The following is a 26,137-nucleotide window of genomic DNA, read 5'->3' as shown; positions in this document are numbered from 1 at the left end:
TTGATCTTCGAAATAAAGACACAGAAAGAGAACCAAACTTTCTGTGAAAGTTTGTTGAAATCTGATTAGGCTTCCTTCATCCCATTTCCTTCAGCAAGAAGTAAATACACTACTTGCTAACTGTACTAAAAAAACGTTTTGCACATTTTTTTTTCTATTATTTGCTCACAGCTTTTGACCAACTACCAGAGAATGTTTCGGAAACAGGACTAACTCCCGTGGATGACAGAATGCGACAGTTGAATGGGACACTGGGTGTCACCTGGTCCAAATCTTGACCCATTTTCATTTTCCACGAAAAAAAGACTTGCGGCTCGGAACCGAAGGAGACATGCCCAAAAAAGGTGGTCTAATGTTTTGGTTCCTGCAGCCCAGAGAACAAGCCATCCCATCCCGCGGGAGCCTTGGCGAAAACCTGCCCACGGCGCAAGGCCAAAGTTCTCGCCTCCAGTGTGTTGATCGCGGTTGCCTGGGCAGCGGCGCATTGTTCCCCGCCTCTTCCTGGTGACGTCACGGAACAATGTCCAATGAGAAAGGAAAGCGGCTCGGCGCCGCGCACCTCCCGGCGAGCACCGCCTGCGCCGCGGCTAGAGAGGCGTCGTCGGTGCAGGAGGCTGGGTCGGGTTGCGGCCGCGGCGGGTTAACATCGTTTTTCTAGTCTGTCCGCGGCTGCCGCCGCCCGAGACAGAACCAGAATGTTCAGGATGCTGAGTAGCAGCTTTGAGGAGGACCCGTTCTTCTCGTAAGTTGCGGGAGCCAGGAGCCCGAGGTCGCGCGGGAATTTGGGGATTTTGAGGGAAGCTTTTTTAAGGGAAAAGAGCGAGTTTTAGAGGGTGAAAGAGAATGCGGTGTAACTCAGGAGGCAGTTTGAGGGAGACGAGAATTTGGAGGCCTGGGAGGGAAGAGAGAGGGAAACTTAGTGGTGTGTGAGAGAGGGAAGAGAAGGATTTGGGCGCGTGAGGTGGAGATAGGATGGTTTGGATGTGTGAGGTGGGCGGAAGTTTGGGAGTGTGAGGTAGGGGAAGGAAAGTTGAGGGCATGAGGTGGGGGGAGGGTTGAGGGCGTGAGGTAGGGGAAGGTGTTTGAGAGCTTGAAGTGAGGGGAGAAGGGTTGAAGGCGTGAGGTGGAGGAAGGTTTGGGAGTGTGAGGTGGGGAGAGGAGGGTTGAGAGAGTGAGGTAGGGAAAGGGTTTGGGAGCATGAGTTGCTAGGGAAGAGGGTTGAGGGCGTGAAGTGGTGGGAGGAGGGCTTGGGGGAATGAGATGGGGGAGGGTTGAGGGCGTGAGGTGGACAGAGGAGGATTTGGGGGCATGAGGTGGGTTTGGGGATGTGAGGTGTGGGAGGAGAGTTGAGGTCATGAAGTAGGGGAAGAAGAGTTGAGAGCATGAGGTGGGGAGAAGAGTTGAGAGCATGTGGTGGGGAGGGGTTTGAGGGCGTGAAGTGAAAGGAGGAGGGTTTGGGGCGTGAGGTGTGGGAGGAGGGTTGAGGGCTTGACTTGCGGGGAGGAGGGTTTGGGAGCGTGAGGTGCTGGGGAGGGTTGAAAGCCAGAGGTGCAGGGTGGAGGGGAGGAGGGTTTGAGGGTGAGTTGGTGGGGAGGGTTTGGGAACGTGAGATGGCGAGAGGAGAGTTGAGGGTGAGGTGGATGGGGAAGATTTGAGGACTGAGGAGGGTTAGGGGTGTGAGGTGGGGGAAGGAGGGTTGTGGGTGTGAGGTGAGGGGAAGGGTTGAGGGCGTAAGGTAAGGGGAGGAGGGTTTGGGGGAGTGAGGTGTGGGAGCAGGAGGGTTGAAGGTGTGAGGTGGACTGAGGAGAGTTGATGGCCTGAGGTTAGGGGAGGAGGGTTGAGAAAGGGAGGTGGACAGAGAGCTGAGGGTATCAGGTGTGGGAGGAGGATTGGGGGCATCAGTTGTGGGGAGTAGGGTTTGGGGGCGTGAGGTGGAAAGAGGGCCGAGTAGCCTCCCTCCCTCACGCTGCCGGTGTGCCTGCTGCTCTCCACTTGGTCAGACTTTGGGTGCCCGCCATGGCTTCCCGTGTCCAGAGTCCGCCTTTGCAGCTGCAAGGGCTTTGCAGGTGACATAGCTGCCATCTCGGTGAAACTTCTGGTGAGAATTATGTTCACATAATTGCAAATGGGAGCAGGGAATATTTTATAGCTCCCGTTTAAACTGCAAATAGGAGCAGGGAGTATGTTATAGCATGGCAGTTCGTTGAAAAGGGAAAGTTTTTAAAACAGCATTTTCCCTGTGAGTGGGGAATGTGTCTGTGAGAGCACAACAAAGTTGGAGAGTTATGCTCTCTCTTCGAAGGTGTTGGAAGTTTCCAAGTGCGCTGTTTCCTTTGCTTACTTTGTTACAGAGCTAACCTTGTTTGTGAAGGGACTCCTCTTTCTGTCAAAACTAGAAATAGGACAGGGAAGCTGATGAGGGGATGGTGTATTTAACACCTCAGGGAAGCAAGTGCCATTCATTGCCTTTTGAAGGTTCCCAGTGAAATAATGAGATGCCGTAGGAAGAAGGCATCCAGAAATTAGTTTCACTATGATTTCTTTTTCTGAGATGTGAGGGGGTTTTTTTAATTCTAACTTTGGTGATTATTATAAACATATTGACATAGTGTAGTTGCATCCATAAGAGGAGAAATTTGTAATACTTTTTAGCCCAAGTGTGTTTTGTCAGTTCGAATTTTGAATTCATGTCTAGTTTATTTTGATCCCTTAAATTTTCTAGGTTTGCAATTTGGAGAGCATTTTTTAAAAGGTTTTAAAATAACAGTTTATTGCATGTATTTTTCAAACAGTGTGTGTGGGGGGCTGTTGTGTGTGTTTGTTTGAGACAGGGTCTCACTGTTTCCCAGACCAGAGTGCAGTGGCAGGGTCTCGGCTCACTGCAGCAAGTGCTTCTCAGGCTCAAGCAATCCTCCTGCCTCAGCCTCACAAGTAGTTGGGAACACAGGAGGGAGCCACCACACCTGGCTAATTTTTTTGTAGAGACGGAGTTTTGCCATGTTACCCAGACAGGTCTCAAACTCTTGAGCTCAAGCAATCTGCTTGCCTTGGCCTCCCAAAATGCTGGGATTACAGGCCTGAGCCACATCGCCCCAGCCAATGTTTTTGTTTAAATAAATGATTAGACTTAACTGTGTTTGTACTAATTTAAAACAAAATAACATTAATAATTAAAAACATAATGAACAGTGGGAAAAGGAAATGATTAATATAGAAAAAATGATTAACTTTTTTTCTGAAGGTTATTTATTAAGGCATACATGAACTCAGGCAAATTTATTGTGCCATTTTATTTAACTTGTTTAAGGAGCTATTTGGGATACAGACAGTGTTATTTTAACAAGCTTAAATTTTTGTATTATTGTGATTCTCTCTTTTGAAAGCTAGAGGCCAGGCATGGTGGCTCATGCTTGTAATCCCAGCACTTTGGGAGGCCAAGCAGGGTGGATCACCTGAGGTCAGGAGTTTGAAATCAGCCTGATCAACATGGTGAAACCCTTACTTAAAAAAAAAAATACAAAATTAGCCAGACATGGTGACACACACCTGTAGTTTCAGCTACTTAGGAGGCTGAGGCAGGAGAATCGCTTGAATCTGAGAGGCAGAGGTTGCAGTGAGCTGAGATCATGCTGTTGCATTCCAGCCTGTACAAGAGTGAACTCTGTCTCAAAAAAAAAAAAAAAAAAAGAATATTTGAGCCACAGAATATTATTTTGTAAAACCCATAGATTTTATTATTTTGTGTCATATAAGCTCTGGCTTTCAAAAGAATTATAGTAATACAGATTTACAGATTATTAAGCTGTTGAAGATGTTCAGTCATTTGTATGTAAATATGACATCATACAATGGTTAACAGCTGAGAAGATTATGATAGACAATTTTTGAGTTGTATTATATCCTTGGTTATACCAAAAGTTGTTTTATATCCTTCATTGTCACAGTTAAAGATTCCATCCTCAACTAAACTGTGACTGTGTAATGAGTATAATATCTTCTTTAAAATGTCTAGCAGAAGTGTAATTTAAACTCTTGAGTGATTCTTTCTGAGCAAAGGCAATGAATTCAAGGGTCAGGGAGAAATAGTAACAGACTACAAATAGTAAGCATACAGAAGAACACTCTACCTCCATACTTAGGATGGAAAGGACTATAAGTTGATCTTTCAGTTATCACTGTCTATAGCCATTCTTAAATGCAGGGAGCCATATCATAAAAATTTAAAGGTAAAATTGTTGCACTTAACTTTTTTTAAAAAAGGCTAATCTCGCCGGGCGCGGTGGCTCAAGCCTGTAATCCCAGCACTTTGGGAGGCCGAGGTGGGCGGATCACGAGGTCAAGAGATCAAGACCATGGTGAAACCCCGTCTCTTATACTAAAAAATACAAAAATTAGCTGGACGTGGTGATGCGCACCTGTGGTCCCAGTTACTCGGGAGGCTGAGGCAGGAGAATTGCTTGAACCCGTGTGGTGGAGGTGGCAGTGAGCCGAGATCGCGCCAGTGCACTCCAGCCTGGTGCCTGGTAGCAGAGTGAGACTCTATCTCAAAAATTAAAAAAAAAGAAGAAGGCTAATCTTTATTTATCACAAACGTTTTGCATAGACCTTTTAAATATACAAAACACTGGCTAGAACTCTGCTTACAGACTATCATCTTTCATTATCACAATATGACAGTTAACTTTATAAAATTGATTCATACTTAACAATTTCTTTTCTCCACAATGAGTTGTATTTAAACACACTTCTGGAATATGGGAGAAAAAGAATGTGAGTTTATATTTATTTCAGGTAATCTGTTTGACCCACCCCTTTAACCTCAACCCTTAAACAAAATGAGTATCCATTTCTTAAGTCAAACAAAGAACTCATAAAGGTGACAAATTCCTTATTGAATCATCCACTGACCTTAGGAACATAGAGAAGTGAAACACATAGCCCATGCCCACCATCTTTTATGTAAATATTATCCCTGTTGCTAACATTGTGTCAGGTCATAGAAAAGAGTCAGTCACTATTGTTTAATGGTGAGTTGCTTTCCTTTATTCTCTTTTTTGTAGTCAATTTAGTATTTTGTTGATTATTAAAAGTAATTATCATTTGCTTTTAACAAATAACATTGTTGATGTTGGCATTTTCTAATTAGAACATTACCGTTTTCTAAATAATCCATTAGAGTTGCTTATATTGTTCACAAGGCTAGTCAATATAAGCAAACTCTACTGATTTACTAATTATTTAAAAATGGACAAAAAATGTATGCTTCTTTGATATAAAAATAGAATTACTAAATAGTACGAGACTGATAAAATGCTGTGGTTAAATTGTTAATTACTTAAAATATTTGAGTAAAAAGTAATTACAATCTGTAATTTTGAATTCAAATATATTCAGTTTCAATGTTTACCTTGTAACAGTGCATCTTAAATGTATCTTCAGAAAAGTAAAAGGAAATTATAAGTGAAAATTTTAAAATTTGGTGTTTTGTTATATACTTGGGATTTTTAAACTTTGGTATCATGTCTCAGGGCTGAAGTTATTTCATTGAAAATTTGCATCACAGTATATTCAGATATACCTTTTTAAAACAATATCTGTTGGTTAAAAACACAAAGGTTAAAAGCTAGCACTTCCTGGCATGCAGTTTCTATCACATTTTTATTTGCTAAGGATATGCATATAGTTAAGTAGGTACATATAGATGAGAGGATTTTGAGGTTAAATGGTTTTGGCATCCTATACCCTAAAAAACATTGATTATGTAGTATGAAAGTTTATAAATATCTAGTATGATAGGCATTGGCAAGGACTTCATGACTAAAACACCAAAAGCAATGGTAACAAAAGCCAAAAAAGACAAATGAGATTTAATTAAACTAAAGAGCTTCTGCACAGCAAAAGAAACTGTCATTAGACTGAACTGGCAACCAACAGAATGGGAAAAAATTTTTTGCAATCTACCCATCTGACAAAGGGCTAATACCCAGCATCAACAACAAACTTAAACAAATTTACAAGAAAAAAACAACCCCATCAAAAACTGGGTAAATGATATGAACAGACACTTCTCAAAAGAAGACATTTATGCAGCCAACAAACATATGAAAACAAGCTCATCATCACCGGTCATTAGAGAATTGCAAATCAAAACCACATTGAGATACCATTGCACACCAAGTTAGAATGGTGATCATTAAAAAATCAGGACACAATAGATCCTGGAGAGGGTGTGAAGACAGAATGGGAAAAAATTTTTTGCAATCTACCCATCTGACAAAGGGCTAATACCCAGAATCAACAACGAACTTAAACAAATTTACAAGAAAAAAACAACCCCATCAAAAACTGGGTAAATGATATGAACAGACACTTCTCAAAAGAAGACATTTATGCAGCCAACAAACATATGAAAACAAGCTCATCATCACCGGTCATTAGAGAATTGCAAATCAAAACCACATTGAGATACCATTGCACACCAAGTTAGAATGGTGATCATTAAAAAATCAGGACACAATAGATCCTGGAGAGGGTGTGAAGAAATAGGAATGCTTTTACACTGTTGGTGGGAGTGTAAATTAGTTCAACCATTGTGGAATACAATGTGGCGATTCCTTAAGGATCTGGAACTAGAAATACCATTTGACTCAGCAATCCCATTACTGGGTATATACCCAAAGGGTTATAAATCAATTCTATCATAAAGACACACACATGTATGCTTATTGAAATGCTATTCACAATAGAAAAGACTTGGAACCAACCCAAATGCCCATCAATGATAGACTGGATAAAGAAAATGTGGCACATATACACTGTGAAATACAATGCACCCATAAAAAAGGATGAGTTCATGTCCATTGTAGGGACATGGATAAATCTGGAAACCATCATTCTCAGCAAGCTGACACAAGAACAGAAAACCAAACACTGCATGTTGTCACTCATAAGTGGGTGTTGAACAATGAGAACACATGGACACAGGGAGGGGAACATCAAACACTGGGGCCTGTCGGGAGTTGGGGGTTTATGGGAGGGATAGCAGGGGGTGGGGGGAATAGGGAAGGAATAGCCTTAGGAGAAATATCTAATGTAGATGATGGGGTGATGGATGCAGCAAGCCCATTCGTACGGGTATACCTATGTAACAAACCTGCACATTCTGCACATGTATCCCAGAGCTTAAAAGTATAAAAGAATAACATTTAAAAAAATAATAAAAAGCTATTTTCCAAAAATAAAATTGATAATACAAATGTCTTGATCCCATTTAATTAGATACAGTTGACGTTGAATCTTATTATAGAAAATAAACTCAAGCTACCAATAGTAATTTTTATAGGGTGTCTTTCTTCACTTCAATATTCAATTTGTTTTTTTCTTTAAATGTCAAATGTGGGACTATTTGTATAAAATTGAAGGATCTAGATGCTAAAAAAAAAAATCTAGTATGATCCAGAATTTTCTATTTGATGCAGAAACAAGAACTTTGACTCTTCTGAGCTACAAAAATGTAATACGCAAGTCTACAAAAAATAACTATGTTACCGCTTATCAGCTATTAGAGATTAAAAGCTCAGAAGCAGGCTGGCAAACCTGTCAACCTTAATTTTTTTTTTTTTTTTTTTTTTTCTGCGACAGCCTCATACTGTTAGCTGTGCTAGAGTGCAATGGAGCGATCTGGGCTCACTGTGACCTCCATCTATCAGATTCATGAGATTCTCCTGCCTCAGCCTCCCAAGTAGCTGAGATTACAGGCACATACCACCACACCTGGCTAATTTTTTGTGTTTTTAGTAGCGACAAGGTTTCACTCTGTTGGCCAGATGGTCTCGAACTCCTGACCTCGTGATCTGCCCGCCTCGGCCCCCCCAAAGTGCTGGGATTACATGTGTGAGCCACCGCGCTCAGCCAACCTTAATTTTTAATCATAAATTATTGTTGTCTCTTCTTTAAGCCTCTCAGCTCTTCATATGAGCATCATATATCTGATGATCAGTATTTGGTCGAAGTACTGAATATATTCAAAGGATGTTAATTCTATCTCCTTATATATATAATTTCTATTTTAAAAATTTTTATAAATTTGTATTTATTTTATACTTTGGGGTAGTTGGATTTATTAAAGAACATTGCTCTGTCCTATCGACTGATGGAGTTGAAAGTGAATGTATTCTATGTAAAAGATGTGGATTAACTTTTTTCTTGATGGAAAACATTCTCATTGTAGCAAGCAAAACTGCCACTTTAGATAAGCTTTTGGAAACAGTGTTCAAGGTTACTAACATATTTGTTGCAGATAGACAGTCTGAGGTAGAGTCTTTGCCAAATTGTGATAGCTTGGCTCTAGTTAATATTCTGCCATGTACATCTTTCATTCTAAACACTTAATAAAAGTAGCTTGAGAATACTCAGCTAAAATTTTATTGATTTTCAAGGTCCCACTTTATTCTAAGACCCTGAATATCTACTGTGAAGTTACCTACTATAATTGTTCTTAGAAATATTTTAATCTATAAATTTCTTGTAAATGAACTTTGCAAATTATAATATCATATTTGAAAGAATGAGACACTGTAAGCCTTGAGCTGAAAGGATTTCTAAGGTATACTATTCATTTGGGTCATTCTTTGGTTCATGAGGTAAAAAACACTGAGTTAGGAGCTAAGAAACAGCATGACTAGGAGATGGTTGCTGGGTCAAAGAATGCTATACGGTAGCATGTACCCACAAGATAATGCCTACTTGTGCCAATTAATATTGTAAATATCTGTGAAAAAGGAATGAACTATTTTTAGAATATCAAAGGAGCATAATCATTTCCACATTTTTTTTAATATCAAAGGCTTCTGCCACACCAACACCTTGTACTTCAAGACAATGGAAAAATACAGTTTCTTAATAGAAATGTAATTCATTCTTTAAACATTTCTTTAGTTTCTACTATAGGCCCAACCCTGCAGGTTCTCTTAAATTTTTAGGTGTCTTGCCCCTGCCCTCAAGATCCTTCTTGGAGTGTTACATGCATTATTTCTAGTATCAAAACTTGGATATTGTCTATTTTCCTTATAGACCGGCCTCCCTCATTGAAACTAGGGAACATTTCTTTATGAACAAGAGACCTATAACAATCTGCTGGCTAAGCTTTTGCCACTACCATGTATAATGGAAGGGGGGAGTTTCCCTTAATGAATGGGTCTGCCATGTCAGTTATCTGAGAACCTTATGTAATAAGGTAATGCTTTTTGCTTAGAAGCACAAGTGTCTATATTCTTATATAGAACAAAGGGAAGTGTAACTCGGGCATAATAAGTATGTGTGTGTACATATGTATTTGAGAGAGTTTTAAAAACAAGAACTCATTCTAAAGGGAGATATTACCAGCCCTTAAACACATACATGCATACATACATCCAAATACACACACACACACACACACACACACACACACACACACACACACACACACACTATGTTGAAATCATTCCCAAGTGACCTGGAATCAATCTAAGAGTTAAGACATAAACACTTTTGAAGGGGAAGTAGGCAACAATTTATTATTCCTACCTTGTGATATGCTCTGAAGGTAAATAATATAGAATAGAAAAAGTATGTTTGAGACCAAAGCTCATTCAGTTTGGTTGTGGTTTGTGTCAGCAATTCTAAAAGAGGTAGTAAAGTCATTATTATAGTGAGTAAAAGTACATTTTTCTTGACTTAAATGAAAATACATCCTCATGGAAAATTTGAGAAGTATAGAAAGTTTGATAACAAAAATAATCCATTATTTTGATGTATTTTGTTTCCAGTTTCCACACATGGATTTTTATTTTCCAAAATTTGGACCACCCTTTATGGTTGAATATTCAGTGCTTTTCTGCAACATATACCATGAACATCTTCCTAGTCTTTAGATATTTATTAAAGCATGACTTTAGAGTCTACAAAATATTGCATCCTGTGAATGTACAAAGCATAGTTCTCACATAAATCTTTAATGACATTTTCAGATCATTACCTTAGACTCTTTTGTACATGAAATGACTAGTTTATACAGTATGAGCTTTTTTTTTTTGAGACCGAGTCTTGCTCTGTTGCCCAGGCTGGAGTGCAGTGGCACAATCTCGGCTCACTGCAAACTCCACCTACTGGGTTCAAGCAATTCTCCTGCCTCAGCCTCCCATGTGCCACTACACCCAGCTAATTTTGTATTTTTAGTAGAGACTGGGTTTCACTGTGTTTGCCAGGATGGTCTCTATCTCCTGACCTTGTGATTCACCTTTCTCGACCTCCCAAAGTGCTAGGATTACAGGCATGAGCCACTGTGCTTGGCATAGTATGAGCTTTTTGAAACCTATTTTCATTTGTTTTGCTAGAAGAGTGAAATGTTTATTTTCAAAAAAGAACATTATGAATGGGTTAAAATTATAAAAACTATTAATTTTTCATTTGAGAAAAAAGGCGTAGATTAGATTAACTTTAAAAATATTAAAACAACTCTGTGCTACCATAGAGCTTTTTTCAGCTCTGATATAAATGAATTCAAACTTGAACAAGAGAAGCATTAAAGTCTTACCTCCAAGCAGCTGCTGTTCTGGGTAGACAAGAAGTAAACTCACTAGAAGTTTCAGCCAGATTTCTTCCTGAATGGTTCAGACAGGTGCAAACACCAGACTGTAGGCTCACTTTTGTTTAATGCTTCTTCCAACAGGCAGCCATTTGTTAATGTCACTCAAAAAATTAAAATTTTTAGCATTTGCTGCATACGTATGTATTCAATTAAACATTTAAATATTCCCCTACCCCTATATAAAGAGAGAAAAACCTGGACAAATTTTAAATGAGCCATATTTAGTTGATTAATTTTTAGCACAATTATGCAATGAGAAAATTTAATTTTACTAATTATTGTTTCTGTAGAAAAGTAATAGCTGTTTAGCACTCCCTTATTCAAAGAACGAAATTTAGTATTTCCTGAAGTATTTTTCTTTATTGTAGTCAAATCGCATTTACATATCTGAAGGAAAAGTTGACTGGTTTTTCTAAATAAGTATATATTAATAGAAACAAGTATTTTAGCCTCCATACTTTAACCATACTCTAAGCTGTAAATGATGAGTGAGTTTGGAGCTCTAAGCAAAAGGACCTCCTTTTGAAATTCCTATTTTAAAACATCAGATGGTATAAAATCCTTTAACCTCACGCAGTTACATTTGTTAAGAAATATTTCATACATACTGCAAAGGTATAACAAATACTTTGGAATAATCTGGTTTTTAAAGTAAGAATTAGAAAATGTTCCATAAGTAACTCATTTATGCATCTTAGAACTACTTGAAATAAAAAGTACCTTCAAATAAAAAGTAGAGTAGGGGGAGAGGAAGAACATTAGGAAAAATGGCTAATACATACTGGATTAGTTTTTTAATTAGTAATTAATACCTAGGTTTTGGGTTGATAGGTGTAGCAAACCACCATGGCACATATTTACCTATGTAACAAACCTGCACATCCTGCACATGTACCCCAGAACTTAGATTTAAAAAAAGAAAAAAGATTTCGTGAGGTGGAAAAAAAAAAGTAGAGTGATACATACACCAAATTTTGAATTGTTAATTTTAAAGTAACTTTTGTTTTTCATAATTTGATTTTGGAAAACACAAAGTGACCCCCTTTCTGCCTTCTAGTGTGCTAAAACATGAGCTGCTCAGTGTACTATTAATCTATACACACTGAGACTATAAATTAAAATTAATTTATAAATTGTCACAACTTCTTCATAGTGGTGATTGCATATAACTCTGCTAGAATAGTGATTCTCAAATTTTTAACAGGTAGGAAATCTACAAATGATAGTCTTAAATTTTCTTTGCCCCTCAAGACAAAAATTCAAACTTAAAAATCCTGCAAGAATTTGGTATGTAGCTGGGTACGTTTGCTAACACCTGCAATGTGAGCACTTTGGGAGGCTGAAACCAGCCTTGAGCCCAGGAGTTTGAGACCAGCCTAAGCAACATGGCAAAACCCTCTCTCTACAAAAAAAAAAAAAAAAAAAAAAAAGAAAAGAAAAGAAAAAAATCCAGGCATGGTGGTGCATGCCTATAGTCCCAGCTAAGGAGGCTTAGGTTGGGGGATTGATTGAGGTTGGGGGATTGATTGAGCTTGGGAGGTCGAGGGTACAGTGAGCCATGAGTGTGCCACTGCACTCTAGCTGACAGTGACAGAACAAAACCCTGTCTCACAATATTCTGGCATGTAAGAGGCTTAGAGGTTACCACTTAATGCTAATAACAAAAACTGAACAACCTGAAAAAACAGCTTTTCTTATATCTAGCAGAGAATTTAGGTCATAGGGCAAATGTCTGCCCATGTAATTGGAGATGGGCGAATCACAGAATACAGAGAATCACAGAAAGGCAGATACAGAGAATCACAACTTAACTGGAGCAGAAGCCTCCTCAGGAACCAGTGCAAGGGTAGGAAAACCTGTAGTTGACAAATTACTGGAGACTCAGTGTGGGCAAGTGTCAGAGTTACAAACTCCATGGTCCCCATAATTTTGTGAGTTTTAGCTGCAGGAGCTCTGCTAGGTTCTAACAGTGAATACTGGAGAAAATCACCCATGCTTCCAGCAGAACAGAGGGAGGGGGAAAGTAATCATTAAATATGCCAGAGCATTCTGTTTTTCTTAGCAAGGCCTGCAGTCAGGAGAAACTTTTTACCAAAGCCCAAAATACCTGGGTGAAGGGAAATACCCAACTCCAGTTCCTCCAGCCATCTTACCACACTGGAGGAGGACCAAACCACACTCGTGAAGTTTACAAACCAAGGTACAGTCTCAGCAAAAAACTGAGTTAATCTTATGATGACAGAACACTTTGCCTCAACACCTTACCACAACATTACTAAAGGTCTATTTACTGCAGTTTGCTTTACTCAGTAAATATGTACTACTTTCAACAAAAAATTATGAGGCATACAAAAAGGCAAAAAACAGTTTGAGGAAACTGAATAAGTATCCAAACCATGTTTCTGGCAGGGAATATGGGAATTATCAGACTAGGAATTTTTCTTTTATTCTTGATGGAGTCTCGCACACTCTCTGTCGCCTAAGCTGGAGTGCAGTGGTGCAATCATGGCTCACTGCAGTCTCCTCCTGCCAGGTTCAAGCAGTTCTGCCTCAGTCTCCTGAGTAGCTGGGACTACAGACGTAGTCCTGACCAATTTTTATATTTTTAGTAGAGACGGGATTTTACCATATTGGCCAGGCTGGTCTATAACTCCTGACCTAGCGAGCCGCTTGCCTCAGCCTCCCAAAGTGCTGGGATTACAGGTGTGAGCCACTGCGCCCAGCCCAGACAGAATTTTTTTAAACTGATTAATATGCTAAGGGTTTTAATGGGAAAAGCCGACAACATGCCAGAACAGATGTAGGTACAGAAATGGAAATTGTAAAAATAAAAAAATGCTAGAGATTAAAAACATTGTAACAGAAGGCTGGCGTGTGGTGGCTCTTGGCTGTAATTCCAGCAATTTGGGAGGCCGAGGCAGGTGGATCACCTGAGGTCAGGAGTTCGAGACGAGCCTGGTCAACTTGGTGAAATCCCATCTCTACTAAAAACACAAAAATTAGCCGGGCATGGTAGTACATTCCCATAATCCCAGCGACTGTAGAGGCTGAGCCAGGAGGATTGCTTGAACCCAGGAGGCAGAGGTTGCAGTGAGCCAAGATCATGCCATTGCATTCCAGCCTGGGCAACAGAGTGAGACTCCATGTAAAAAAAAAATAATTGTCACAGAAATGAAGGATTCCTTTTATGGGCTTATCAGTGAACTACGAACAGCTTAGGAGAGAATCTCTGAGCTTGAGGATATGACAGTAAAAACTTCCAAAAATGAAAATCAGAAAAGAAGACTGAAAAACCCATAATATCCAAGAACTGTGGCAAGAACTTTAGGGCAACTACAGAAGGTGTAACGTGTAATGGGAGTACCAGAGGACAAAGGAACAGGAGCAATATTTGAAGAAGTGAAGACTAACAATTACCCCCAAATTAATGTCATATACCAAACCACAGATCTCAGAAACTTAGAAAACACCAAGAAGAATAAATGCAAAAAACAAAACAAAAAAAAAAAAAAAAAACAAAAACACACACACACACACACACAAACAAAAAAAAAAAAAAAAAAAAAAAAAAAAAAACTAAACCTAGGCATGTCATATTTAAACTGTAAAAAGAAAAAAATAAACTTGAAAGAAGCTGGGGGGGAACCTACAGAAGAGCAAAAAAAAAGAATTATATCTGACTTCTCTTCAGAAACTATGCAAGCAAGAAGAGAATGGCATGAAATATATAAAGTGTTGAGAGGGAAAAAAAATAACCCCACCAACCTAGAATTCTGTACCCTGCAAAATTATCCTTTAAAGGTCAAGAAGAAATAAACTTTCTCAGACAAACAAAAATTTGGTGAATTTGTTGACAGTAGACCTACCTTGCAAGAAATGTTAAAAGTTCTTCAGCGAGAAGGAAACTCATATAAGTCAAACTCTGATCTACATAAAGAAAGGAAAAACGTCAGAGGATAAGTTAAAGTAAAATAGACACGTTTATGTTTCTTCTTAATTGATCTAATAACAGTTTGTTTAAATGGTAATAGGCACACACACATTTAAAAGATTGAATGCCAATCTACCTCTTATATTCTTCTCCTTCCCTTTCCCCCGACTGTATCTTCCTTCTGGCCCCAAGTCTGCTCAGTAATTTCTGGCAACAAAATGTTCTTTTCTACTTTGTGTTGCTAATTTAAAGCAGTAGTTGAAAATGACTGAATGTGGCAGGGGAAAAAACTTAATTTTGCAGTCACTCTACTCTTTCCCTCACTTCATTTTTGGATGAAAGATTATTGTCCCCAGGTGCTGTTTTGCTGTAGGGGAATCTCAGAAATGGAGGAACAAACAGAATAGATAATGTGAGGACACAGGGAGATGGTCGCCATCGGCAGGCCAAGGAGAGATGAGGCCTCAAGAGAAACCAACTGTCCTGACACCTTGATCTCAGACTTCCATCCTTCAGGACTGTTGTTTAAAAAAGAAAGAAGGGGAAAGAAAGAAAGGAAAGAAAAAGAAAATTAGCTAGAGAAGCTAATTCAATAGAAAAAAGATACAAGTCTATTCACCCTTATAGTGAAAGAGTTTGGGAAGCATGTAAAAACAGGAAAGAAACTTAAAAATAAAACGGCAGTGCAAGGTCTGAGAGACAGAGATGGAAAACGGAAGTCTCAGATATTGAACCAAACTGTAGGACCAAGTACACATACAACTACTCCCCCCTTATTCATATCTATGAATGTAATTTTAAATACTTTTATTCATTTCCTGACATTAATTTATCTTGTTCTAAATATATAATTTCAAACATTTGATAAAAACACCATGAAAGACAGAAGCTACACTAATCAAACAGACGAACCAGCACTTAAGGAATCAAAGTTAATGAAACAAAGAAGATTATAGAAAGTGTAATTAATATCTTCAGGAGACTTTCATTTCTACAGTGACCAACAGAGCTCCAACTGGACCAACTCTCTTGCAGATAACTTTATAAGCCCAGGATGAAATACAAAAACAACTTACTGGAGAAGATACCAGAGAATGACCAAAAGCTGGAAAAACCTCTCCATTTGCTGGAGAGATCTCAACAGTTGAACAAAAGGAAAGACAATCCTAGCTAAAGGCAGGCTCCATCTCTTACATTTAGAGTGATTAAAACTGCTCTAAAACCTTTTAAAGTCTTTTTGACCTAGCAACCAAGGACAGAGTGCAGAATAACCATAGCACTGAAAAGGAAAGGAGAGAAGTCCCCAAAAGGAGAAAGCCAGAGAAGAGTGAGCACCAAATACTGTGAATAAATTTTGTACAAATCTCTGTCTAAGACTTAACTATATATGCATGAGACATACTCAGAGCAGTTCAGCTCAGAGGGATAAATAAACTAAATGGAGATTTGAGCTACCACTCAAGAGACAGAATTTGAACTTTAAGGACAACCAGATTAGTAACCAACCTAAAAAAAATACTCTGGAGGAATATATCAAAATCCAGACTCTCTACAACATAGTATCCACAATGTACAGATACAATCCAAAATAACAGGAAAACGTGACCCATTCTCCAGATAAAAAATAAGACACTGATCCTGAAAAGACCCCTATGTTAGAATTAACAGACAAGAATTTTAAAGAAGTTGTTATAATTTTTCCCAGTGAAGTAAAGGAAAATATGCTTGCAAGGAATTAAAGGATATTAATTCTCTATAGTGGAAGAGAAAGTGTGTGTGTGTATACTTTTTTATGTATACACACTCCCCAATAGAAAGTCTAATGGGCGTCCAATCTTTTGGCTTCTCTGGACCACGTTAGAAGAAGAATAATTGTCTTGGGGCACACATAAAATACACTAATACTAACTGTAGCTAATGAGCTAAAAAACAACATCCTAAGGTTTTAAGAAAGTTTATGAATTTGTGTGGGGCCACATTCACAGCTGTCCTAGGCACCCTGTGCTTGATCTAGAATGATACAATATTTGAAAGAGAAAATTCACTGGATAGCCTTAACAGCAAAATGGAGAAGACAAATGAGTTATTAAAATTGAAGATAGATAAATGAAAGTTAATCTGAAAACCAGAAAAAATTGGGGAAAAAACCCTTTAGGAATCTGTAGGAAAAAATCAAAATGTCTAACATTAGGTGTAATTGGAGAAGAGGGTGAGAAAGGGCATACAATTAGTTGAAAAATAATAATGGAATTACCCAACATGGTAAAAGATAAAACTTTAGAGAATCAAGAAACTATAAGCAAATTCTAAGCAGAATTAATATGAAGAAAACCATGCTTAGGTTCATCATACTCAAACCTTTAAAAGCAAATGACTAAAAGAAAAATCTTGAAAACAGCCAGAGAAAATGATACATTGACTGGATACAAGAGAAAAACATTTGAATTACCTTTTACTTATCAGAAAAAGCAAGAGGCCAGTAGATAGGGCAATAATATCTGCAGAAAGAAAAAAAATATCAACCCAGGTTTATTTTTTGAAAATTTCCTTTAAAAATTATAAATGAAATAAAATACTTTCAGGTAAAAGAAAACCAAGAGAATTTATTGCAGTCATATCTATAGAACAAGAAATGTTAAGGTTCATTCTTCAGTGAAGGGAAATTATACTAGATAGCAACTTGGATACTAACGAAGGAAAGAACAATCTTGAAAATGTTAAATATGTGGATATATATAAACATCTTGCCAGGTGTAGTGCCTCACATCTGTAATCCCAGCTCTTTGGGAGGCCAAGTTGGGTGGATTGCTGGAGCCCACGAGTTCAAGACCAGCCTGAGCAACACAGTGTGACCCCATCCCTACAAAAAATACAAAAATTAGCCAGGTATGATGGTGCACATCTGTAGTTTTAGCTGCTCGGGAGGCTGAGGTGGGAGGATCAAATGAGCCTGGGTGTTTAAGGTTGTAGTGAGCTGAGGTCATGCCACTGCTCTCCATCCTGGGTGACAGAGCAAGACCCTGTGTCAAAGAAAAAAAAAATACCTTGCTCAGATGTTTGACCCTCAAAATCTCATGCTGAAACCTGATCCCTCACCAGAGCATGGTGGCTCACACATGTAATTGCAGCACTTTGGGAAGCCAAGGTGGACAGATCACAAGCTCAGGAGTTCAAGGCCAGCCTGGCCAACATAGTGAAACCCCGTCTCTACTAAAAATACAAAAAAAATTAGCTGATTGTGGTGGCAGGTGTCTGTAATCCCAGCTACTCAGAAGGCTGAGGCAGGAGAATTGCTTGAACCTGGGAGGTGGGGGTTTCAGTATGCTGAGATTATACCATTGCACACCAGCGCAGGCGACAGTGCAAAACTCCATCTCAAAAAAAAAAAAAAAATCTGACCTCTCATGTTGGTAGTGGGACCTATTGAGAGGTGTTTGGGTCATGGTGGGGTGGATCCTTCATTAATAGATTAATGCCCTTTCTAGAGGTAAGTTGGGGTAGTAAGCGAGTTCTCATTTTATTGGTCCCCCAGAGAGCTGGTTGTTAAAAAGAGCCTCTCACCTCTCCACCCGCTCTTGCTTCCACTCTCACCATGTGATCTTTGCACATACTAGCTCCCCTTTACCTTCCTCCATAAGTAGAAGCATCCTGAAGCTCTCATAGAAGATAATGCTAGCTCTGTGCTTCTTGTCTGCAGAACCATGACCCAAATAAACCTCTTTTCTTTGTAAATTACCCAGCCTCAGGTATTCTTTTATAGCAACACAAAAATTGACTAAGACAGATCTTCAGAGATGGGAGAGGATATTATCTTTAGAAGTATCAGAGGGTAGTACAGCCATTTAACAAAGAACGAGAGATGCAGAAATTAATTTTTTAAAAAAACTGAGTTAAGCAGAATGTTTACAAGCAAAGAGTAAAATAGTAAGCTTGGAAATTGAGCCAAGGACTTTCTTCCGACATTCAGCACAAAATCACAGAAGATGAGAAAAATATGCTTTAAAAACTGTTTGACAAGGAAGGAGAACAGATAAAAATAAGGAATAGTAAATACCCAAAGAAGTAATTTAAGAACAATTTTTAGAATTAACGAAAGAATGAAATGTTTTGGAACTCATATTGAAAAGTGCAATTTGAGCCATGCGTGGTGGCTCACACCTGTAATCCTAGCACTTTGGGAGGCTAAGGTGATTGGATTGCCTGAGGTCAGGAGTTCAAGACCAGCCTGGCCAACATGGTGAAACCCGTCTCTACTAAAAATGCAAAAAGTAGTTGAGAATGGTGGTAGGTGCCTGTAATCCTAGCTACTAGGGAGGCTGAGGTAGCTATTGGTAGGATAATCACTTGAACCCAGGAGGAAGAGGTTGCAGTGAGCCAAGATCATACCATTGCACTCCAGCCTGGGCAACAAGAATAAAACTCTGTCTCAAAAAAAGAAAAAGAAAAGGGCAATTTGGTGGTTGTCAGGATAATTTTTTTTTAATCTACACTTGGACCTAGGAAAATGTAATTTTGATACATTAAAAAAATATATAAAGACAATAATAAAGTATCCAGAGAGGAGATTTCTTAGAAAGAATGAGAACCAGATTGTCATCAGACTTCTGTTCAGCAACATTAGATATAGGAAAATGATGAAGCAATATTCTCAGAATAGAGGAAATAATGTAGCTTTATATGCCCAAGTAAGCCATTGTTTGAGTGTGAAATAAATTTAGACGTAATATACTAAGAGTTTACTGTGTTCTAGATGTTAGAATCCAGGAAGGAAATAATACAAGAAGCAGTAGTAATTCAGAAGTAAACCATCGTCAACTTTTCTTGTTGGAGAGACTGAACTAGAGCCCTCTCTCTTCCCCATTCTTTCAGTGGAATTGTTTCTCACGATTTTTCCATTCCTTAGAGCTAGTACAGCACAGATTAAAAATCCACAACTAGACTAGAGGTACAAAGAGAAGCTCGTACCATTTCTTCTGAAACTATTCCAAACAATACAAAAAGGGAACCCTCCCTAACTCATTTTTTGAGACCAACACCATCCTAATACTGAAACCTGGCAGACGCAACTAAAAAAGAAAATTTCAGGCCAATATCCATGATGAACATTGATGCAAAAATCTTCAGTAAAATACTGGCAAACTGAATCCAATAGCACATCAAAATCAAGTCGACTTCATCCCAGGGATGTAAGGCTGCAAATCTATAAACGTAATCTATCACATAAACAGAACCAAAGACAAAAACCACATGATTATCTCAATAGATGCAGAGAAGGCCTACAACAAAATCCAACAGCCCTTTACACTAAAAACTCTCAAACTAGGTATCAATGCATCATATCTCAAAATAATTTTATGACAAACCCACAGCCAATATCAAACTGAATGGGCAAAAACTGAAAGCATTCCCTTTGAAAACTGACACAAGACGAGGATGCCCTCTGTTACCACTCCTATTCAACATAGTATTGGAAGTTCTGGCTAGGGCCATCAGGCAAGAGAAAAAAATAAAGGGTACTTGAATAGGAAGAGAGGATGTCAAATTGTCCCTATTTGCAGATAATGTGATTGTATGTTTATAAAACCCCATCGTCTCAGCCCAAAATCTCCTTAAGCTGATAAGCAACTGCAGCAAAGTTTCAGGATACAAAATCAATGTGCAAAAATCGCAACCTATACACCAATAATAGACAAACAGAAAGCCAAATCATGACTGAACTCCCATTCACAATTGCTGCAAAGATAAATAAAATATCTAGGTATACAACCAACAAGGGATGTGAAGGACCTCTTCAAGGACTACAAACCACTACTCAAGGAAATAAGAGAGGACACAAACAGATGGAAAAACATTCCATGCTCATGGTTAGGAAGAATCAATTCCATTGAAAATGGAAAAACATTCCATGCTCATGGTTAGGAAAAATCAGTATCATGAAAATGGCTATACTGCCCAAAGTAATATATAGATTCAGTGCTATCACCATCAAGCTACGAATGACTTTCTTCACAGAATTGGAAAAAAACACCTTAAACTTCATATTGAACCAAAAAAGAGCCCTAACACAACCAAGACCATCCTAAGCAAAAAAAAAAAAAAAAAAGCTAGAGGCATCACCCTACCTGACTTCAAACTATACTACAAGGATACAGGAACAAAAACAGCATGGTACTAGTACCAAAAAAAAAAAAAAAAACGAAGCTGGAGACATCACACTACCTGACTTCAATCTATATTACAAGACCACTATAATCAAAACAGCATGGTACTGGTACCAAAACAGAGAATATAAACCAATGGAACAGAACAGAGGCCTCAGAAAGAACACCACACTTCTAAAACTACCAGATCTTTGACAAATCTGACAAAAACAAGCAATGGGGAGAGTATTCCCTATTTAATAAATGGTGTTGGGAAAACGGGCTAGCCATATGCAGAAAGCTGTAACTAGATCCCTTCCTTACACCTTATACAAAAATTAACTCTAGATAGATTAAAGATTTAAACATTAGGCCTAATATCATAAAAACTCTAGAAGAAAACCTAGGCAATACCATTGAGGATATAGGCATAAGCAAGGACCTCATGACTAAAACACCAAAAGCAATGGCAACAAAAGCCAAAATAGACAAATGGGATCTAATTAAACTTAAGAGCTTCTGCACAGCAAAAGAAACCATCAATAGAGTGAACTGGCAACGAACAGAATGGGAAAAAAATTTTCAGTATACTATCTGAAAAGGGCTGATACCAGAATCTACAAAGAACTTAAAATTTACAGGAAAAAAAGTCTTCAAAATGTAGGCAAAGGATATGAACAGACACTTTTCAAAAGAAGACATTTGTGCAGCCAACAAACATGAAAAAAAAGCTCCTCATCACTGATCATTAGAGAAATGCAAATCAAACCACATTGAGATACCATCTCACGCCAGTTAAAATGGCAATCACTAAAAAATCAGGAGACAGCAGATGCTGGAAAGGATGTAGAGAAAAAGGAACACTTTTACACTGTTGGTGGGAGTGTAAATTAATTCAACCATTGTGGAAGACAGTGTGGTGATTCGTCAAGGATCTAGAACTAGAAATACCATTTAACCAGCAATCCCATTACTGGGTATACACCCAAAGGATTATAAATCGTTCTGTTATAAAGACACATGCACACACATGTTTATTGCAGCACTGTTCATGATTGCAAAGACTTGGAACCAACCCAAATATCCATCAATGATAGGCTGGATAGAGAAAATGTGGCACATATACACCATGGAATACTATGCAGCCATTAAAAAGGATGAGTTCATGTCGTTTGCAGGGACATGGATTAAACTGGAAACCATCATTCCCAGAAAACTGATGCAAGAACAGAGTGTTGAACAATGAGAACACATGGACACAGGGAGGGTGACATCACACACAGGGGTTTGGGTGTTGAACAATGAGAACACATGGACACAGGGAGGGTAACATCACACACAGGGGTTTGGGCAATGGGGAGGAATAGTGGGGATTGGGGAGGGAAAGCATTAGGAGAAATACCTAATGTAGATGACAGAATGATGGATGCAGCAAACCAACATCATGGCACGTGCATACCTATGTAACCTGCACAATTTGCACATGTACCCCAAAACCTAAAGCATAATAATAAAAAAAGAAATAAAATTCCTTACTAGCTCATACCTGAAGTTTTGAACCTGGATGACTTGGAGTGTAATGGTTGTGCCTTTAATAGAAATCGAGACATAAAGAGGAAAAGCTGACTAAGGAAAAAATGTTGAAAATATAATAAGGTTTAGAGTTACTAGAATATAAAAAGGCAAATATTTAATCATAGTTTTATCATTATTTGTACTTTATATTCTGAGTACTTTGGAAAGTATGCCAACTTCTTGGCCAATAGGTCATTGAAAATTAGCTTTAGACCTCCAAATTTCAGGGCTCTGTCCCCACTACCTGGAACCGTGCCTTTTACATATATATTGATTAAATATTTGTTAAGTGAATGAGACTATTGCATTAAAACAAGAAGAAATTGAATTGGGGATCCCTGATAATACTGTTGAATAGGTTGAATGCTTGCTAAAATGCGGATTACTGGGCCATACTTGGGATATACGAAATGCTAGGTGTATGTTTCAGGAGTCTGTGATTTTAATAAGTACCTCTAATGACTTTTTAAAGCATGTTCAAGTTGAAGTAGTCCATAGAGGACAGGGAAAAGAACAGATAATGGATTAAAACTGGAAAAAGCATGTCTTTAGGGGGCAGTGGTTTTCAACATTTTAACGTCATTCATGTTTAAAAGATGTTTGTCCATGTACTTGGGTATGAGGAGACAGAGAAAGACAGGAGCCTAGATAACCAGCTCCAGGGCTTAAGCTTCACTGGCTGCCTCAAGACTGAGAGTATCAGCATTTTGAGACATCAGAAATCTATCTGTTTCACTCAGAAATTCTATAAAGGGCAAGAAGGAAAAGGAACAATTAAGGAGAAGTTTATCAGTCGGAGTTCAAAACAGTGCATTTCCATCAAACTTAGAGATACCTGCTGCTGAAATTCAAGGAATAATAGGAGTGGCCTTTGGGTTTCAGTAGTTGGAAGGTCAAGAGAATCCTTGCAGTTTTAATGGACAGGTGAAGGGAAGGAAAAAAGCATCATCACATCTTTCTGAGTTTTATGTCACTTCTTCCAGATTTAAAGGATCTTTAATTAAAGAAGTCCTCCTGGGTAATCCAGGCTAGTCATATTTTAAAGTCCCTGAACAACAACCTTAATTACATCTGTAATCATAATTCCCCCTTACCATGTAATGTAACATATTCAGAGGTTCTGGGGATTAGGAAATAGATATCTTTAGGGGAACCATTCTGCCTACCACAGATAGATTCCTTAAAAATAACATTATATAAAGCAATTTCAAGAAAAAACATACAGCTGTTACTGCCCAGTCTAATAACATAGTTTGAGAAGTTTGAAGTGCTGTAAAATATAGCTTTTAATTAAGTTGGCACTATTATGTTGAATGGTATGCCTATGAATGATGATTAAGAGAGTGATAGCTTGAAGAATACAAGTTTGAATTAGGACAAGTCAAAAAGAGATCTTGAAAGTATCAGCTCTTGAAGAAGTGTCCACCCCAATGGCAGCATTCTCTGAACTAATGGCCTGATGTGTAACTGTTATTTCCTGTTATAATTCAAGGGAATTTTTGAGTTTTTTTCTGAGACTATTGAAAGATTACAAAATTAAATAATCAGAATTTATGTTATCTATGCCAATGAGAACTGTTTTAATCTAGCAAAGAAAGGCTTCTAATATACTTTCCCTGTCTCTTCCCAAAACTTTCCTGATATGCAAGCTATTATCTTTTTTCCTTTAGCACTGAAAAATCTTTAAATAGTCATCTATATGTGTCCTTTACTTTCTTGTATCTCATTCACTTATTTATTCACAAATTAAAAAAAAAAGAGTAAATCGTGTTGATTATTCTAATGTACCTTCTGAATTTCCTGTCGGAAAGTTTGTTATCTTAATATCATCTAATATCAATATTTATTTGTGGCATGCTGCAAAATGTACTGATATTGTTGAACTTGAGAATATGATAAACTTGATGATATATGTTTCTGGTAAGCTAATGAACCCACTAATTTATGTGTGATAGACAGCTATTAAAATGGCTTCCAGTGATCTCCACTTCCCAGCATTCATGCCTTTATGTAATCCCCCCTTGAACATGGGCTGGGACTTACTAATTTGTTTCTAATAAACAGAATACAAAAGAACTGATAAGATGTCACTCCCAAACTTACATTTTTAAAAGACCATGGCTTCTGTCTTAGGTGTTCTCTTACACGATGGCTTACGCTCGGGAAAGAGCTACCATGATGTGAAACAGCACTGTGGAGAGGTCTACCTGAATGAGCTTAGAAGCAGACTTTTTTGAGACTAGCCAATAGCCATGTGAAGGAAATTGGAAGTGGGTTCTCCATGAGTTAAGACTTGAGAGGACTAAAGCCTCAACTGACAACTTCATTGCAGCCTACAGATGCCCTGAGTCAATACTACCCACCTAAACTCCTCTGTATTCCTAATCAATAGAAATTGTGACATAACAAATGTTGTTTTAAGCTGCTAAGTTACAACAGCAATAGATAACTAATACATGTTAAATCACAAGCATAACACGTTTAAAACTGCCCTCAGTCTAAGTCATCAGTTTTGTTGGTATCATCTAAAGACAAGAAAATGAACTACAAATCTACAAAAAGTTTATACATCTGTTTCTGCTTCAAGAAACAGATATTTATAGATACAATATTTTGAGACCATGTTCAGGATGGCCCAAATTAAGATATAAGCTTCTATGGCATAAACAAATCTCAGAGTGTAGATTCTCAGACATACAGGTGGTCTTACTCTGGAGCAGCTGAAACTGAAGCACAAGAAGCCCTTGGAACTATTACCAGGACATGTAAGTCACATGTATTAAAATACTTGGGCCACAGAAAACCGAGTATGCTTTAGGAGTTTCCCGTCACCTAAAATCAAAAGTCACTAAGGAAGAACTTCAGGACTGCAGGTATTGGTTGCAGTAGAGATTTTTCTCTGTGTAGCAAGCACCAAGGTGCAGAGCCTTTAATTAATAACAGTTAGTAATTTTGCCAAGAAATGGTTGGGGGGACCCACATGAGAAGCAAAGAAAGATCTAAAATCGACACCCTATCATCAAAATTGAAAGAGCTAGAGGAGCAAGACCAAAAAAACTCAAAATCTAGCAGAAGACAAGAAATAACTAAGATCGGAGCAGAACTGAAGGAGATAGAGACACAAAAACCCTTCAAAAAATCAATAAATCCAGGAGCTGGTTTTTTGAAAAGATCAACAAAATAGACCACTAGCCAGATTAATAAAAAAGAAAAGAGAGTATAATCAAATAGATGCAATAAAAATGATGAAGGAGATATCACCACAGATTCCACAGAAATACAAACCATCATCAGAGATTATTACAAATGTCTCTATGCACAAAAACTAGTAAACCTGGAAGAAATGGATGAATTTCTTGGACACTTGCATCCTCCCAAGCCTAAACCAGGAAGAAGCCAAAACCCTGAATAGACCAATAACAAGGTCTGAAGTTGAGGCAGCAGTTATGAGCCTACCACCCAAAAAAAGCCCAGGTCCAGACGGGTTCACAGCCGAATTCTACCAGACATACAAAGAGGAGCTGGTACCATGCCTTCTGAAACTATTCCAAACAATCCAAAAAGGGAATCCTTCCCAAATCATTTTATGAGACCAACATCATCCTGATGCCAAAACCCAGCAGAGACTCAACAAGAAAAGAAAACTTCAGGCCAATATCCATGATGAACATAGATGCACAAATCTTCAATAAAATACTGACAAGCCGATTGCAACAGCACATCAAAAAGCATATCCACCATGATCAAATAGGCTTCATCCTGGGGATGCAAGGCTCGTTCAACATACGCAAGTCTATAAACGTAATTCACCACATAAACAGAACCAAAGACAAAAACCACATGATTGTCTCAATTGATGCA

At 38.3% G+C, this 26,137-nt stretch overlaps 1 protein-coding gene across 2 annotated transcripts in view; it reads left to right on the top strand.

Annotated features, from left to right (window-relative positions):
- The first annotated feature begins 540 nt into the window (after window positions 1-540).
- The window catches only part of MLF1 (myeloid leukemia factor 1), a 44,141-nt gene continuing 18,544 nt past the window's right edge, over window positions 541-26,137 (top strand). The window contains exon 1 of one of the 2 annotated variants that reach the window (XM_017500780.2): window positions 541-742. In XM_017500780.2, coding sequence (XP_017356269.1) covers window positions 696-742 — 47 coding nt within the window. In that variant the 5' untranslated portion in view covers window positions 541-695. The remainder of the gene's footprint in view (window positions 743-26,137) is intronic. The other variant, XM_017500779.2, reaches the window with a different exon arrangement.

The sequence above is a fragment of the Cebus imitator genome, unplaced genomic scaffold (assembly GCF_001604975.1).
Source record: "Cebus imitator isolate Cc_AM_T3 unplaced genomic scaffold, Cebus_imitator-1.0 Scaffold270, whole genome shotgun sequence".
NCBI classification, from domain to species: domain Eukaryota; kingdom Metazoa; phylum Chordata; class Mammalia; order Primates; family Cebidae; genus Cebus; species Cebus imitator.
The sequence above is the reverse complement of the archived record's forward strand: the minus strand, read 5'-3'. Positions and strand labels throughout refer to the sequence as shown.